General features: G+C 38.7%; 2 protein-coding genes across 2 annotated transcripts; one reads left to right on the forward strand and one right to left on the reverse strand.

Annotated features, from left to right (window-relative positions):
- Positions 1-806: 806 nt before the first annotated feature.
- LOC110677084 (zinc finger protein 432-like) lies at positions 807-3,305 on the reverse strand. The gene is made up of 4 exons (XM_021847747.1): positions 3,191-3,305; positions 2,026-3,129; positions 1,228-1,443; positions 807-1,167 (listed from the first exon to the last, which is right to left on the reverse strand). The coding sequence occupies exons 1-4, from the start codon at positions 3,228-3,230 to the stop codon at positions 920-922; spliced, it is 1,608 nt and encodes a 535-aa protein (XP_021703439.1). The 5' UTR covers positions 3,231-3,305; the 3' UTR covers positions 807-919.
- A 6,627-nt stretch (positions 3,306-9,932) lies between these two features.
- LOC110675237 (apolipoprotein D-like) lies at positions 9,933-11,304 on the forward strand. Its single transcript, XM_021839686.1, has 4 exons — positions 9,933-10,210; positions 10,322-10,401; positions 10,551-10,643; positions 10,703-11,304. Exons 1-4 carry the CDS (start codon positions 9,933-9,935, stop codon positions 10,873-10,875), a joined length of 624 nt encoding a protein of 207 aa, XP_021695378.1. The 3' UTR covers positions 10,876-11,304.
- Positions 11,305-17,660: the final 6,356 nt, after the last annotated feature.

Genomic DNA, 17,660 nt, shown 5'->3' on the forward strand with positions numbered 1-17,660 from the left:
TCGAGGAGGAGCGTTGGAGTAGGCCGATCCACTGACGACCAATCAAGGAGGCTTAGAACCGAAGGTGTCAAACAGGAGTTCATTTTTATTATTCTCAAATAAACCGTTATTAAAGCAAGACGTGTTTGCTTATTACTCTGGCAATTTCCAACAGTACAACCCACTGTTGGTCTTGAAATGCCAATACAAATGCACATTCCTGCTGTGTTCATACATGCTATTCTCGTGCACAAGAGAGAGTACACGGCTGGACTGGATATTCTCTGCAATACGATGGAGAGACGCATGGCAGTTTGTCATGTTTGCTTTGCTGGTTGAGCGAGGCCATGGGAGGGAAAATCAAACTGGGTTTGTTCACTGAGGGCGATGCACCAACTAGGCAAAAAAATTTTTCAAGCAACTGAATTGACGAATAAAAGTTGGGTTATGTTTCTGAAAATTTGGAAATTGAATAAGCTAATTCTGACTTGCTGTCGCCTAAACGATGGAAAATTGGTCAATATTCTAATAAAAAACATGTTTTCTACACTTTCATCACAATTAAAGTTATCTGGCAAACGGTTATAATAATCCGGTTTGTCTTGAGTCCGTCGAAAATCAATGGAGCTCTGAAAACACCATGGGAAAGCGAGGGTTAACAAATTCCTCTTACCGTTTCATTGGGGTTAAAACGGAAGCGATACATTTACAGTGGCAGTTTTGGCACACGACCGCGAATTTGCCGTCGTGCCACCTCATGCAGCACAAATTTCTTATTACGCTATTGGCGATAGGAATTTCTCAACTGATATGCAAGGAACACTCCATTAAAACTTTGACATTGTCTATTTAAAAATAAAAAACTGACTGCTAATTATAAACTCTACTTACCCTAAAAATAGTCATGCATAGAACCCTGACCGCCGTTGCTACCATATGTTCAGGCCATGGGATAACCTTGATAATGTGACATGTCCGGCGGATGGCTAGATTCCTGTAGCTGTGGCGATATGTTCGATATATTGCCGGATTCCGTCGTTTCACCCCTCATAAAGTGCTTCTTTTCGTGCGTCAGCATGTTGTACTTATTGTTGAACTTCCTATGGCAAACGCTGCACTCGTACGGCATCAGATCCGTGTGGATGTTGGAGTGCTGCCGCAGATATCCGGGTGTGGTGAATCCTTTCCCTGGAATAATTGCCCGCATTGAATTGAAATGGCATTTGATATCTACTCTCGGTAACTTACTACAAACGACACAAACGTAGTTCTTCTCTTCGGTATGGATCCTCTGATGCTTGGTCAGTGCCGCTTTTGGTCCTTTTATTCGTTGTTTGCAAATATCGCAATACTGATACTCGGGGCCGTCTGCATTGTGCTGTCTTCGGATGTGCTTCATTAGCAAATTCCGGCAGTAGAAGGACATGTTGCAATCTGCCATTTGACAAGCGTACGGTTTAAGGCCTGGAATGAATTCAATGAGTATTGCTTATACATGGAACTCAGGAACTAGAGCATTTTTGTTTGTTTGGGCTCTTAGGTTGAAGGCAAGCGATGATAAAAATTAAGAATTTGAATTATTTGTAACCCGTTTAAAGTCAATACCAAGTCGAGTATATTTTTTTTTACTACCAGAATTTGAATAATGTAAACATTATGCATAAAACAATAGTAACTTATTGACTATCAACAGAATTTTGAAGAAAAATTTGAAAAACATTGAATTTAATTGATAATGTTCTACAACATAAGAAACAGAAAGTGCGATCCGTTCAAGGAATAGGAGATTTTCGAATGTTTCAAATTAACTCAGTATATTCTTTCGTACTTGTTTTGTGAAATTTCGGAAATGTCGGAAGAGAGGTCATCATGTAGCAAGTACGATGATACTCAATATCCCGGGAAGACAAAGAAATTTCCATTACGGAAAAATCCTGGACCAACCGGGAATCGAACCCGGACACCTTCAGCATGGCTTTGCTTTGTAGCCGCGAACTCCAATCCCTCGGCTAAGGAAGGCTCCCAAGTAATTCTAATACTACTCACCCAAATGCTGGTTCTGATGGCTTTCCACGGTATGGTACTCAACCCACTCGCCACAAAAATCACACAGAGCTCCTCGTCGTGACCGATTTGGATCTTTTGTCTTTTTCCTACGTTTCTTCTCCTGTTGGGCATCTTCCAATGATAGCTCGTCGCTAAGCTCCGGATGCTTCTCCTTTTTCTGACGCTTTTTGTACGGTTTCGTTACTATTCTGATTCTCTTCTTTTTCGGAGGTGGAGACGGACTACGAGCATGGTCCTCTTCGGACGGAGGAAGGTAAACGTCATCCTCTGCGTCGCCATTATATTCCTCAGGGCTTTCGCTTTGATCCGAAAGATCCGGTTCAACTTTCAAAGCCATCATTCGACTACTTCCGCATCGCTTAATTTCGGCGGGAAAAGTATCGATCTCATCGCTAAACGGTTCCGGTTCTTCCACATGGTCTACCATAACCATGGTCAATGACTCCCGCTTAACTTTAACATCCTCGGATGTCCCTGATTTGCCAAAAGTAGACGATTCCTCATATGCAGCATCAATGTCCATCCGGTGGGAATCGAGCAGAATTCGACATCTTTCAATAACCTCCAGATTCTCGTCGCTGTCCCAACTCTTGCCCGGAATAGATTTCCGCTCGTTTGCCAACATGTTTCGCGCTCTCAAACAAGTGTTCCTAAAATCGTAAACCATGTCCACCAGCTTGGCGCAGGTCCGGCAAATAAACGGATAAGTATCCCCTAGGTAAACCTTGATCCCCAGGGCTGCCAGGATTTTCGTCTTTTGGGCAAACATGATATAGGCCAAGCTTGAACTAGGCAGCTGCCTCAAGCAAATGCGGCACTGCTTCTCGAAAGCTTCTTTCGCCAGAAGCGGTCCGAGCGGTTCATCCACAAAGCTCCCGGAATGAACGGTTCCCAGGGCTTCCTTGGGAATCAGCTGCAAATCCACCTGCACGCCACGGCTCATAATCTTGCGGCGAGTTGTTTGCACTGCGACTTCGACCGTGCTGTGGTCCAATAGGTGCGGGAAAGCCACTTCCGGTTCCGGTATCAAGTCATCCGGCGGTTCGCTCTTGATGTCGGCGCATTCAAAGGGGTTTTCGAGTTCTACAAGAAACGAACTGGTTCTTTGAATGAAACCATTGAAATTCAGTGAAATATGACTCACCAGTGGTAGAAATTATGGAAATATCAACGTTGTTGGCCATTATTTTACGTAAAATCGGCTGAACAGGAACGTAACATGCAAACTTTTGACTGAGTTGTTTTATTTACATTACGAACCGTCAGAACAAAGATGCCTGTGACTGAAATTATTATAATGCGATACATACAAGGGGAAACTTGGGTAAGACGGACGTCGTCTAATTAAAGGAACGTGTCCAGATCCAATCTCCCCGAATAAAGCAATGAGAGATAATTTCGCGCATAACTTGTGATCTCGCCCCAAAAGCCATTGGTAACCAAGAAGGAATCGGCGAGAAATTTGTTTAGCGATTTATATTTCAACGATATCCACAAAGACACATTAAAGACCTCCATATTTGGTGATTCAATTTCTACATTTCTTACGTACTAATGTTATAGTTTGGTCAAAGTAGGCTATGAATTGAGATTGTTGATTCGGCTGTCAAAAAATTTCACTCGTGTTTCCACAACATTTGTTTTGCAGCTAAGTTTAATTCTTTAAAATTCATAATATATTTCTAAATTACTAATAGGCCAGGGGAAGTGGTTCACCCAGAGTGAATTTATAGCAGAGAAAAAGTAGATTTTGTATGAAAATTGACAGGAAAATGAATGACAAGTTCATCCACTTCTCTTGGCCTATATAGTACAATTTTAGGCACCATAAAAATCCCGAAGCTTGTGAAAGAAGTAAATATTACAAAGGCAAACTTCTCTGAACAACAGAATACTCCATCGTTATGCTATCTGCCAACCATCTCGACGTTTTTTGCTACCACGGACAGCTGTCCTAATGAAGCTTGAAAAATTGCATACAAACCACATAAATACTGCGATCAAAGATAAATGCTTTCTTGAGCATTTCTTGCAAGAAATTTCCCACGCATCGAGATAGGCGATTACTTTTCTGTCGAAGTGCATATTTTGCTTTAAGTTGCATTAAGAACATGTATTGTAAGAGTAATTGTTGGTTACCGGTGTTTATGGTACTACAGCAAGGGGTGGATCACTTCTGATGCATCTGATATTTCGAGAAAATTTGATGCATTCAAATGCATTTAAATGTACACTTCTAGCAAATTTGCAAATCATGGCTTGCTCAAACGTTTGTCTTTGTCAAAGTGTCAAACTTGTCATTCCACAAACTCGACAAGACTGCAGCCTCATCCAAAACATATTGAATCAAAAGTTTTACAGCGCTTCCTGATGGACGGCAATTGGATTTCGAATACGTAGATAACGATGTTCCAAACCTTTTCGTGGACAGTTAAGCCCGAGAACATATTGAACTAGAGGTGTGAGTGTGTAAGGTAATATGTAAAGTACTTTATTTTTTTTATTTTTTTGTCAGACTAATTCCCCGTATTCTGTTCGTAAGCGCAGATGTTAAGTTTCAGAGTCATCAGCCATGTTCTTCTGGTTTGCCATCCTTTCGGGATTACTGTAGGTACGAAATTGAACAAGGAGGATTTCTGTAACAAGATCAAGCTTAAGATAGTCACCGTGATTGTGGGTTGTCTGCGTGCTCAACGAGGAAGAAAATTAGTCCAGAACAGTAGAATGGTGAATTGAGTTCACTTGGTTCAAAAGTTTCTGCATGACCATACACTAATTCCGTCATCTGGATGACCATACACTATTTCCAGCCAAGAACCTTTTCCACTGACAGTAGTACACTAACTGCGTTGACTCAACAAAGCAATATATGTGGCAAGTTCAAGGCATGGCTCGGTCCGGAGAGATTACTACCAATTTAGATAATAAAATGAGTTATTTATTTGGTCAAAAAATTATATGTTTTTTCTATGTCTATTCTTGTTCTTTTCAATTTACCTGCATGTGAGATTTGCAACCCGATCCGCCCAATCGAATAAAGGTGTTCCGGTCCACCTCCACTGAGTCGCATTACTGAATACTACGATTACCACGAAAGAGTTTCTAACTACTCCTGCTCCCAAGTAGTTCCATTTGTATATGCACGCACAAAGATCCGATGAAAATATTTGCTTGATTATCTGAAAGAAATATTTTTTAGCATAATAAAGAACAAACATTTTGAAACATGCACAACAAACAAATACGCGTTGCTATAGAAGGCTACGTTGATAAGGTGGTGTTGCTAACACCAATGCTAAGTTGATGCGAATGTCGAAAAAATGCATTTGATGCAAATGAATGTACATTTGATGCACATTGAACAAGTGATCCACCCCTTGTACTACAGTCATCTCTCCCTTACTCGATATTGAAGGGACCATCGAGTTAGGGAGGTATCGAGTTACAGAACACAAAAACAGTGCAATTGCTATCCAAGGGACCATCGAGTAAGCCATGAAAACTAACTTTTACTATGGTTCTCTAACTCGATATCGAGGTACGGAATATCGAGTAAGGGAGAGTTAACTGTAAAACTCTATCTCGTATTGTGCTGGTGCGATGTTAGAGGGAAATGAGTAAATACTATAGTAATAATTATAATAATAATAATAATAATAATAATAATTTTTTATTTGTATTTTATTGTTTTCTTCACACAAATCATTTTTTGTAGTTGAATTGAAATGATTATTAAGTGAAATGCTAAAACTTCTCCACCGTCCATTAAGTCCACATAATTTTCAACACCAGTAAAAAAATAACAACACAACAAACGGTTTATAGAAATATTTCAGAGTTTATTGTCTTACTCATCTATTTTCCAAGAAATTATATACTGCTTCGCGACTCAAAATGGGTGAACCAACCACGTATCCACTGAGTGGATACGAGTAACTGACACTGAAGAAGACTGCAAGTGGTAGTCGAAATACGCGTATCTGTCAAAGATAAGCATTTAGGAGCGGAATTAAAAGGTACACGGTACTCCATCTACTTTTAAGTTTCTCTATTTGAGATTCTGCTCAGAGGATTCGATCATTCATTAAAAAGAATAAAACAACCCTACCATAAACGGGTTTGACAGTTTGGTTGATGGTGATTGGTCAAATGACAGTATGGGAAATAGGCGGTTAAGTTATGTTACCAAGAAATTTTCTACAGTGAGCTCCATTTGAATTGACATTTCTTTTCTACTGCGTACTGCAATCAAAGAAAAATGCTTTTTTTTAAAAGACAATTTACACCGTCTTCAGCACAAAGGCCGCACAGACTGAACGATCACTAACATTAGACAACGGACAACACGAAACACCCAGTAGCCCAGCGATGAATTTGTCGTTTGACGAAAAGTTTTCACCGACTGGAGCGGGAATCGAACCCACACCCCGTGGCACAATACGCCTAGACGACTGACGCCGCTAACCGCAAGGCCACGAAGCCCACTGGCGACCGAATAGAGCATTTCTTGCAAGAAATTTCCCACGCATCGAGATAGGCGATTACTTTTCTGTCAAAGTGCATACTTCGCTTTAAGTTGCATTAAGAACATGTAATGTAAGAGTAATTGTTGGTTTACGGTGTTTACGGTACTAAAACTCTATCTCGTATTGTGCTGGTGCGATGTTAGAGGGAAATGAGTAAATATTATAGTAATAATAATAATAATAATAGTTTTTTATTTGTATTTTATTGTTTTCTTCACACAAATCATTTTTTGTAGTTGAATTGAATTGATTATTAAGTGGAATGCTAAGACTTCTCCGCCGTCCATTAAAGTCCACATAATTTTCAACACGGTTTAGGGCTAATGGCCGGTTTGCTACTGACAAGAAAAGGAATCGCCTATCTCGATGCGTGGAAAATTTCTCCCAAGAAATGGTCAAGAAAATCACTTTTTTCTGATCGCAGTACGCAGTTGAGAAGAAATGTCACTTCAAAGGGGGCTCTCTGTAGGAAATTTCTTGACCCTTTCAGTCAAGGAATTTCTTTACTTTTCTTGAGCGAAACAGCATACTTAGCTTAATTCACAAATTTCATAACGCTTTAGGGGGTGGGTGGGTGTCCTCATGATGTTACCGCCCATACAAAATTTGTCAAATTTCATACAAAAAGCGTTACAAGGGGGTAGGTGGGTGTCAAAAATGGCCATTTTTGGCGTCATGAAATAAATGAATGAGCCCTTATAGAAATATTTCAGAGTTTATTGTCTTACTCATCTATTTTCCAAGCAATTATAAGTTTCTCGAACAGAGTTAAACTCGATCCATAAATGCTTCTGCTTAACTTTTTGCGTTTATTTACTCATATTTATGCCAAAATTTGGTGAATTATCATAAAACGGATCTTCATAAGATAATTATTCACATAATACCTTAAATGAAAAAGAACAACTATGTGTACTTCTGATACGCAATTGATTGGATTAACTGTTTAAAAAGTGGATATTTCAAAAAAGTAATGAAATATTAGAAAAAATTACGTTTGATTTTGAAAAATTGAAAAGTGTAATCAGGTCCGTTACACTCGGGCTCAGATTGAGTACTACTTCTAGTACTGCATTTGGTCCCTCGGTAGTACAAAAGGTACCCAAGTTTGACAGATCACAGTACACTTTTCACGGCATTCTAGATTACCTTATGAGCCATAAAATTTTGGGCAACTGAAAGGAACATGGGGGTCTTTAATTTGTCTTTGGTGTAATGATTTTTTTAGGAAATTCTCAAAAACGCTGCTTTTCGGAAATCAAAGAATGAGCTTCAAGGTTCTTAAAAGATTTTTATTGAATCATACAGACATGTAGCTTGAAATTGCATAATCTGGCTCTGCTACTTTCCCTCGAATGGCGGTTTCCCGAATTTCGTTCTCCCAACGCCAGTTCTCAGAAAGTTAGTTCCCCGAAAACCCCGTTTCCCCGAATAGCTCAGTTCTCCGAAAAGTTCTAAAACTCATAATTGTCATAACCTTTTGCATTTCAAGGTTGTGAACAATATGTATTCTTGGCTATATGTATTTAGTCGAGAATGATCAAAAATTTCACAGTTGAAAACCGGAATTTTCGACACGCGAAAAACGGATTTTCTCCAAGACCATGCGTCGGAGCTACGTCGGGCAAGGTGCGCTGTGTAGCACACAACGTCCGCTATCCAGCGCACTATGCACGACGTTGGGTTCAACGCATAGATTTAGAAAAAAAAATCGGTTTTCGCGTGTCGGTGATTCCGGCTTTCAACTGGAGACGCGATATCTCCTTCTTTGGTAGCTTATCGATCTTTCTAATTCAAAGAAAGACTATTATTGCACTTTTTTTGAGCTGCATTGCTTTACAAGGAAACGGCAAGGAAACGGGTCATTCGGGGAAACGGCTCCGGAGAAACGGGCCATTCGGGGAACTGGAATTCGGGGAAAAGTAGCACAATCGCATAAACTTTGTCTTTTAAAATTGTCCCGTTTTTGTTTTTTATTTGTCCCGTTTTTATCTGGTTGGTTTATGGTCAGCCTACCACTTATTGTATTGCTTCAATAAACGCGTATTTTGAGCGTTAGAAACACTTATCGCAGGATGAATTATGTTTAGTGAAACATTCTTTTATAAACATCCCATCAGACCACCCCTCAACTTCCAAGAGTGAAGTGTAGCTGAGTGTCAACAACAGCTGTTTCGGAAATCAGACTCGACGCCCACTCTGCTGTCCTTGTTGCTCTACTTGAAAGAGTAGGACTGCTCGTTTGCACGCGAAAATCTTCTCGCTCGTTGTTGCTGCCAAATCTGACAGCGAATGTTTCACCGACCGTTTGAAACGACGACTGTTTCAAACGGTCGTGAACAGTTAGGAACTGAACGGTCAATATGTGTTTCTATATATTAGAGTGACTGCCTCTCTGTAGTAATCATGGCGTCACTTGATTGCAAATGACGCAAATGACACGTTGATGGCCTTTCCTTCAATACAGTTGTTGTAAAAGCGATGAGGGTATGATAGGAAAACAGCTTCAACACAAAATAAATCGCACTCGCTCTGTGCGCGTGTGTAGTATATACATATGAGATGAATGAATGTGGGTTATGAAAAGGGTCCGCGTTATTTTTGGGGATTTGGTGCTGCGACGTCAATAATTGTGCGTGGGAAGTTACTTGTCTGAAATGGTCAAGAAAATCGTTTTTTATAGTAATACGCAGGTGAGAAATATAAAATTTAACATATTTCAAATTAGGGCTTATTCACAAATTTCATAACGCTGAAAGGGGTGGGTGGGTGTCCTTAAGATGTTACAGCTCATACAAAATTTGTAAGATGTTCATACAAAAAGCGTTATGAGGGGGTGGGTGGGTAAAAAAATGGCCATTTTCGGCGTTATGAAATTTGTGAATGAACCCTTAAGCCACAAGCACAATGTGAGCGGCAGCGCGGTACAACGGCAAAACGGCAAGCCCATCTTGAGCTACACTTTACTTATCAATGCAGTGTTGACTAAATCCTTTTCAACATTGACTTGACAAGTAGAGAATAGCTCAAGATGGGCTTGTCGTTTTGCCGCTGTACCGCGCTGCCGCTCACATTGTGCTTGGGGCTTTAATCCCTTCTGTAAAAATTTCTTGACTCAATCGGTTATGATTTATTTTCACCTTTCTTGAGCAAAGCAGCATACTTAGATTTTCCCTAGAACAGAAATCATTAATCAGATTTTGTGTAACTTTGGACAACTATAATCGTTTTCAAGCCATTCAATATATTTGACAATACTCAATACCCTTCGATGTTGAGATATTAGAATTCATTTTCAGACTCGTCATTGAAAAGTGACTCCAATACTAAATTTATAACAACTTTCGAGCTCCGGAACTAATGGTCATTGTCTCATTGAATAATTTCAGGCATCTCACAAGAACACTTGTGCTTCTATTTCTCTGCTCACGGCTTACCAACTGCCAGGTCTTATCGCTGGGAAAATGTCCATACTTTCCTGTGGAACCGAACTTCAAAGCCGGACCCTTCCTTGGTTTATGGTATGAACAGGAGAAATATCCCAATCTGTTTCAAATCGGCGGAAAATGCAACACAGTTGAGTACAACAAGAAAATCGATGGAACGCTCTCTATCATAAATCGGCACGAGAATCAGTTGTAAGAATTTTTTTTTTTATTTTAAGCTCGATTCCTAAAACTGTTGACGTGGCTGTCTAATAATTTCAATGTTCTGTGGCGTATCACCGCACGTCATTACGCTCGTTCTAGAACTGGGATCGAAACTGGAATCCGAGGCTATGGTAAGCAGCTGTTTCCCGGAAGTATGCACGTCAGGTTTCCACAACCATGTGAGTAATTTCATATACGTAACCCTCAATCTCAAACGCATATCTTTGAAGAAATTATTAAATTATTATTATTATAATATAAAAGTTCTGAGCAGTGTATCACTTTGAATCTACTAAAAAAAATCTAACAACTAACTATCGCTTTCTAGGGAAAGGTGACGCCCCTTATTATATCATTGGAACCGACTACATTCACTATGCTGTGGTAGTTAGCTGCAAAGAGTTTGGTCTCCTGCATGGAAGTGAGTATCTTAAAAAAAATCATCGTTTCAAAATGAAGATGTTTCAATTTTACTTTCAGAGACCGTGTGGATTCTCACCCGAGATCGCCATCCACGTCTGGTTCATATGAAAAAGGCTTACCGAGACATAGAACACGCTAATTTGTCACTGGTGTTCCTCGAGAAAACCGATCAAAAGCATTGCGATGTTGTGAGACCATCTGTGAATAAATATATCACTGGAAAGCATTGATAACCAGTTTGATGCTGTTGCTGCAAAGTTTACAAACGTACATTTGCCTAAAATTACAGGTTGCTAAAGCCTTTAGAAAACAAAGCAACAGCTCGTGAAAATATCATGATGTTTTCCGTGTAAAAATGCGAATGATACAGATTTTCACTTTTTCAGAAAAACCCGCATGAATTTTACAAATGCGCTATCAGTGGATGGTAAAGGTAGATGCGTTGGAAAACCTCTCAAACTGTTTGAAGTGAAATAGTTTTTAAGTTTTGATGTTAGGCTAAAGTGATGGGTCTCAGTTTTATCGAGAATTAGATCACTTGCAGAGCTAACATCTGCAAACGCGGGTAAATTATTTATTCCAGTTCCATCAGTATTCTAAAAAAAATAAAATGAGATTTGATATATTGCCAAAGAAAGTATGGGCATGGAAGACGAGAAGGATGATTTATTTATATTATAGTTGCTCCTTGAATTAACAAATAGAATGTAAACAAAATAATGTGTGATCAATGATTATGTGTTTTATTGATTTATTTTTACCTACCCGCATAGAAAAATACAATTTGCCACACATTCCCAACAGTAATCTTCATTTATCTGTAACGGTTACTGTATCACAAACTGTCGCTATTGTATTGAACAGTATGAAGCCTGATGCCAAACACCATTAAAAGCTGTTTATGTAATCTACACCAAACAGTAACATAACATCAAAGTGTACAGAAATTGTTGAATTATATGGGAATGACAACTCCTGGGTTATGGTGGAAATATAACACAACTGTACCCAAAATTGTTTTGCGCAACAAAGATACACATGAGCATTTCACTATACATTAATATTTAGGAACAGTTTGATAAACTGTTTTACGTATTCATCTTCATTATGCACGCTTGAAAAATATCAATGACTGGATCTGTGAATTAATGAAACTTTTAGTCAAACATAACGGAATTTTCTTTTTTTTAACTAAAAGATGCATGCGCGTGTCTATTTCTACAAAACTTTTGTATCAAAAAAGGAAAAAAAAGAACAAAAATCTTTTTTATTTATTTTTTTTTTAATGAATATGCAGACACTGTATGTATGTTTTTAAGCGTGCATTTTTCCGCAGCGTTTCCGAAACCATCAAAATAAAAACAAATTGAATTTTTGTTTCGGCCAGTTTTCTTCGTTTTGTCGTCTTCGTTGTTCCAGAGAAAAAGTGATGAGATTCCATAATTGGCAGAAGAAATATTGTAAGTTTTTAAACGTAAGTTAAGTTTAAAACCATATACACATTTTTTCTTTTTCCGTTGCAACTCTACAACCCCCCCAGCAGTCTGGTGCCGCACGAAAAACAGGCCCCCTGAGCCGCGGCCAAACCACAGTCTACAGCCATGGAACCATCGATAGTTTCTATACTCTAGAGTAAGTTTTGAGAACATTGTTATTTCCAATTGTGAAACCTGATTTTTTATGTTGAAGTTGCTGTGAAATCGAACCAATGAAACGGATTTTTATCTACGCACAAGGAAAAATCAAGCACCAGCAGAAGGTCATCCAAGCGCCATTTTTTACTAAATCACCGGAGGTGCAAGCGATAATGCAGAGCTGCACCGGGAAAACTTCGGCAACATATGAAACCTAACCGGAAAGCGATGAGAGATATGATCGTGATGTGGTGTACCACTTCCGGGACAACCCCCTCCCTTCGCTTCGTGACGGCTTTTGTACGAAAATTTTGTATCCAGCTTTTTACGCTGGCTATAAAACAACAAGGGATGATTTAATTTTGACATGTTTTGCCCACAGGTTTTATAGCGAGGTCTTAGCAGGCAATGAGCCTCTGTACGTGCCATAAATTCTTTTGTTCTCTTGACTTTTACTGTGCGCCGTGTGTTGGTGCTGTCTCACTCGCTCTTACGGGCAACTTGAAAACAGGGCGCACAGTAAAAGTCAAACGCTTTTTAGCATGCATAGGCTCATGATTTTATTTTGTTGATTGAACTGTCATTCATTTTCTCTTGATGATGTGTGTATTTACAACATCTTCGTATTCAATTTGATATTATGACCCGTTTTCTTATAATTATTAATTATTTTGTATCATTTTAAGTATTCAATTATTAGGCTTCAACACAATTCTTCTGGTGTGAATGAGTTTTAGATTAATAATATACATAATATACAGTAAAAACGGGACAACTAATGACATTTCGAATTAGTTTGTTTTGGTCGATTAAAAGGAATCACTGGCATATATTCAGGTTCAGACTTGATTTTGTATTTTAAAATCCTTTTTCACTTTATAAATTTTGCATCAATTGATCCTGTTTTTCCGCCTAAAATAAATAACATTAGCATAAGAGTAAACCACAAAATATAACAAGAATATAATATATGAAACTCTTTTGGGATTCTATATCCTGGAAACACGAATATATTTGTTGTTCGACAACATCAAAAAATTGCTTCACTACAAAGATTGCTACGATCCAACTATAAAAAATTATAGTGTGGGCAAGGAATGTCATATAGGGGTGATTCAAAGTTTATGGCATGTCTAGCGTAAAAAGCTGGATAAGTCATAACGCTCGAGCCTATTTCACCCCCAATATTGGGACGGCACCTAAATAATTCTGAATTCCGACTGATAATTATTTTTATTATTGAGATTATTTTGAATTTAAAGACTCGTTGCTTAATACGTAAATAATAAAAGCATGAATTGAAAAAAGTTAAGTTATTAATGTTTAATTATTTCAAATCAGAAATAATGGAACAAATAGAACATGTAGCATAAATCTACTTCAGAAGAGAAATAGTTGAAATTGTGATTAAATTGCGTGATTTGTGTACGTTTCAATTGAAGTTGATTTTTCTACACGTATCTAATTGTTTCATTATTTTGATTCAATCTAAAATGATTTTACCTAAATATAAACATATCAGTACAGTACAGGATACGGTCAAATTACTGTAACAAACCATATATAAATAATTACACATACATTCTCCGTTTTCATTCCAATTGTATAGGTCAACTATTTCATAACTGTTTGCGTTATAGTGAAATGGGTGCAAAAATGAACAACATATCCATCATTTGGGAAACTGTAAACAAAAAAATTTGTTCGAGAAAATCGACGTTTTCAAATGGTTACATAACTTAACCGCCTATTTCCCATATTGTGATTTCCTCGATTACCATTCACCAAACTGTCAAAACGGTTCGGGGTACAGTTGGTTTATTGTTATTTTGGATGTTAAAAGGAATTATTCTGAAATTGTCGTAAATGGTTATGAACAGTTAGTGAAAAAGTAGAAATACAGTTCTTGATTATGCGGGTAGTTTTAGTTTGCACTTAAAATGCACTTCGAACATGAAAAGAAAAGTAATCGCCTATCTCGTTGGTATGACTCAATTAAAATCATCAATGTAAGATTATATTATTATTTATTTTATTTTTATTTAGTTGGTGTTACATCAATTAATTTGATAAAACCTCGTTAACGATGTTACGCCAATATACTCGGTCCAAGGCTGTGTCTCTCCAACCTCGATTTTGGCCCACGTTCTCCAGATCTTGTTGCACCTGATCAAGCCACCTCGCTCGCTGTGCTCCCCGTCTTCTTGTGCCAACCGGATTCAACGCGAACACCATCTTTGCAGGATTGTTGTCCGGTAGTCTTGCAACATGCCCTGCCCAGCGCACCCTTCCGGCTTTCGCAACCTTCTGGATACTTGGTTCGCCGTAGAGCCTAGCGAGCTCGTGGTTCATTCTCCACCGCCACACACCGTTCTCCTGCACTCCGCCAAAGATCGTCCTAAGCACCCTTCGTTCGAACACTCCAAGTGCTTGCAGGTCCTCTTCCAGCATGGTCCATGCTTCATGTCCATAGAGGACCACCGGTCTTATAAGCGTTTTGTACATAGTACATTTGGTGCGGGGTGAATCTTTCTCAACCGCAGCTTCTTCTGGAGCCCATAGTAGATGCGACTTCCACTGATGATGCGTCTCCGTATTTCACGACTTACGTTGTTATCAGCCGTTAACAAGGATCCGAGGTACACGAACTCATCAACCACCTCAAAAGTATCCCCGTCTATCGTAACACTGCTTCCCAGGCGGGCTCTGTCGCGCTCGGTTCCGCCTATCAGCATGTACTTTGTTTTTGACGCATTCATCACCAGGCCGATTTTTGTTGCTTCACGTTTCAGGCGGGCGTAGAGGTCTGCCACCGTTCCAAATGTTCTGCCGACAATATCCATATCATCCGCGAAGCAAACAAATTGGCTGGATCTTGTGAAAATCGTACCTCGGTTATTGAACCCGGCTCTCCGCATGACACCTTCTAGCGCGATGTAAGATTATATATGAATTTGTCTGATGTATAGACAGGGTATTTGTACATAATTTTTGTTTACATTTGCAATTCATACAACAATTTACTAAAATTATTTGGACGAGATTTTGTGTGCTTTTGCATGCGATCATCAAATAGCATTAGGACCCATTCACAAATTTCAAAACGCTGGAGGGGGTGGGTGGGTAACCTTAAGATGTTACAGCTCATACAAAATTTAAAAAATATCCATGCAAAATGCGTTACGACGGGGTGGGTGGGTGTCTTAAATGGCCATTTTTAGCGTTATGAAATTTGTGAATATATCTTATGTGAAATACTGAGTGGTTTACGTTGAACATGCATGGTGTTTAAGATAGTTGTATATAGGGGATATGAATAACGAAATGTAACTTTTTTTAAACAATAGTGGAGCTTGTAAATATCAAATATTTTGGATAAACATTCATAATATTATCGCAAATTCTATGTGGAGGATAACGATACTTTTTTCTTGAAGAGAAATATTGTTTTTAGCTTGTGTTGGTGATCAGATCATTTCGGTAAAGACGTTCATTCATAAATTTCAAATAGTCATCTCTCAATTTTTTTCTAAAACTGAAATGCGTCGAGCAGGGAGATTAATTAGACGTTCAACGCTCCGTCATCGTAATCATCGTCATTATCGAAACTTCAAAATCAGTTTTTCTGTTCAAAACTAAAAACACAGAGAAACAGACGTAACACTTAGAACAAATCACGATCAAAATCATAGTCACGAAAACATGTACGGCCAATGCTAAAACACTGTAGTTGACCGATGGACCAACAGGTGGCGGTAATGTGTAAACGTCAAACACGAACAAAAACGACGCGAGCGCTGCGGATGGTCGATTGACCACCCACAAGATATTCGAATCGATCGTTAAAAAGTTGGTCGATGAACAGCGATGAGAGTGTGAGGTCTGTTTGTCTGTGCTAAAAACTTCGATGAAAATGTGTTCACTGCGTTTCGATTGTAGAATAGAATACAGTGAATTAAAAATACAGAATTCACTCGTTGGAGCTCCACTGCATGGAACGATCTGATGTTTGGAAAATATCCTAAAGCTAAGTATGCTGTTCCGCTCAAGAAAAGTAAAAATTTCTGCGGAAGAAATGGTCAAGAAATTTTCTACAGTGAGCTCCATTTGAAATGACTTTTCTTTTCAATTGCGTACTGCGATCAAAGAAAAATGCTTTTCTTGACCATTTCTTGCAAGAAATTTTCCACGCATAGAGATAGGCGATTACTTTTCTGATGAAGTGCATACTTCGCTTAACTAAAAAGCAGTCGAATGTCAAGAGTAGATGTCAAACTGACTTTGACGTCTGAGCACCGTCGCATTGAAATCTTCATTAATGATTCTTTATATGAGAGATAAGCGGCAGTAAAATGCAATAATTTGGCTTCAGACCAGCAGTGCTGAGTATGCCTGGCGTTGAGAATAATATTGTAATACGGACATGACTTCAATGCCAAAAGTATATTTTGTTTCGTTATAGATCTTTGAGCTACATTTCCAAACAAACAAACAACAGAAAAAAATCAACAAGAAAATATCACAATGACAAAAGTTCAAAAAAGGAAAATATTTCATATTTTTTGCTCTTTGCAAAACAACTTTCACCGAAATAATGTCAAGCGGATTGAAATTTTCGAAATCAATGACGGATCCTGCCCCCTAACGCTTAGACATCAATCTATTTATGAAATTGGTGTAACTCCTCAATTGATGTCTGCGCGCGACAACCAATGCGGGATTGCATTGAATCCTGTTGGTGTCTTCAGAGCACTTATTCTTTGATTTACGAAGAATAAGTCCCCCGAAGACACCTACCCGATTTGATCTAATTGCGCACTTTTATTAGCGTTTCCGCACTTGTAAAAACTTCTGCGATAGTCCAGTGATGAAAGAAATGCGCAATTTTTCCCCATTTAGCCTCTCAGTTTGATCGCAGCAGAAAACTACAGCCGTAGTGGAGCATCCCGGATAAAAACGTATCATTCAGTGAATGGAATAAACCTGAGACGAGACTCGCGAAGACGGTCTTCTTTTTCTGTGATTGCTGAGTTTTTTCTTATTCCACTTTGTGTTTATACCAATTATGCGCATGCTGTTCAAATCCTCACATGAACCTCTCAGCAAAATATGAATGAGTTTGCAACACATTGAATCATAAATAGCCGTTTGAGTGAAATTTCGTGACAGCAAACGTAGCAGACATTTGAAATAATTAATCTTCTGCTTAGATTTATCAGCAACTTTGGAAAAAACTGCTCCGCCGACTGAGGGTTTTAATAACAGTTTACTTTGAACACAATACTTTCCACTTTTTCAGCCATAAAAACGGTGGGCTGCATTTGACGTTTCGTGAGAGGGGAATCTGGGCTGCATATGACGTTGATATTTTTCCTCTTCGC

This window comes from Aedes aegypti, chromosome 2 (genome assembly GCF_002204515.2).
Source record: "Aedes aegypti strain LVP_AGWG chromosome 2, AaegL5.0 Primary Assembly, whole genome shotgun sequence".
Taxonomy (NCBI): Eukaryota; Metazoa; Arthropoda; class Insecta; order Diptera; family Culicidae; genus Aedes; species Aedes aegypti.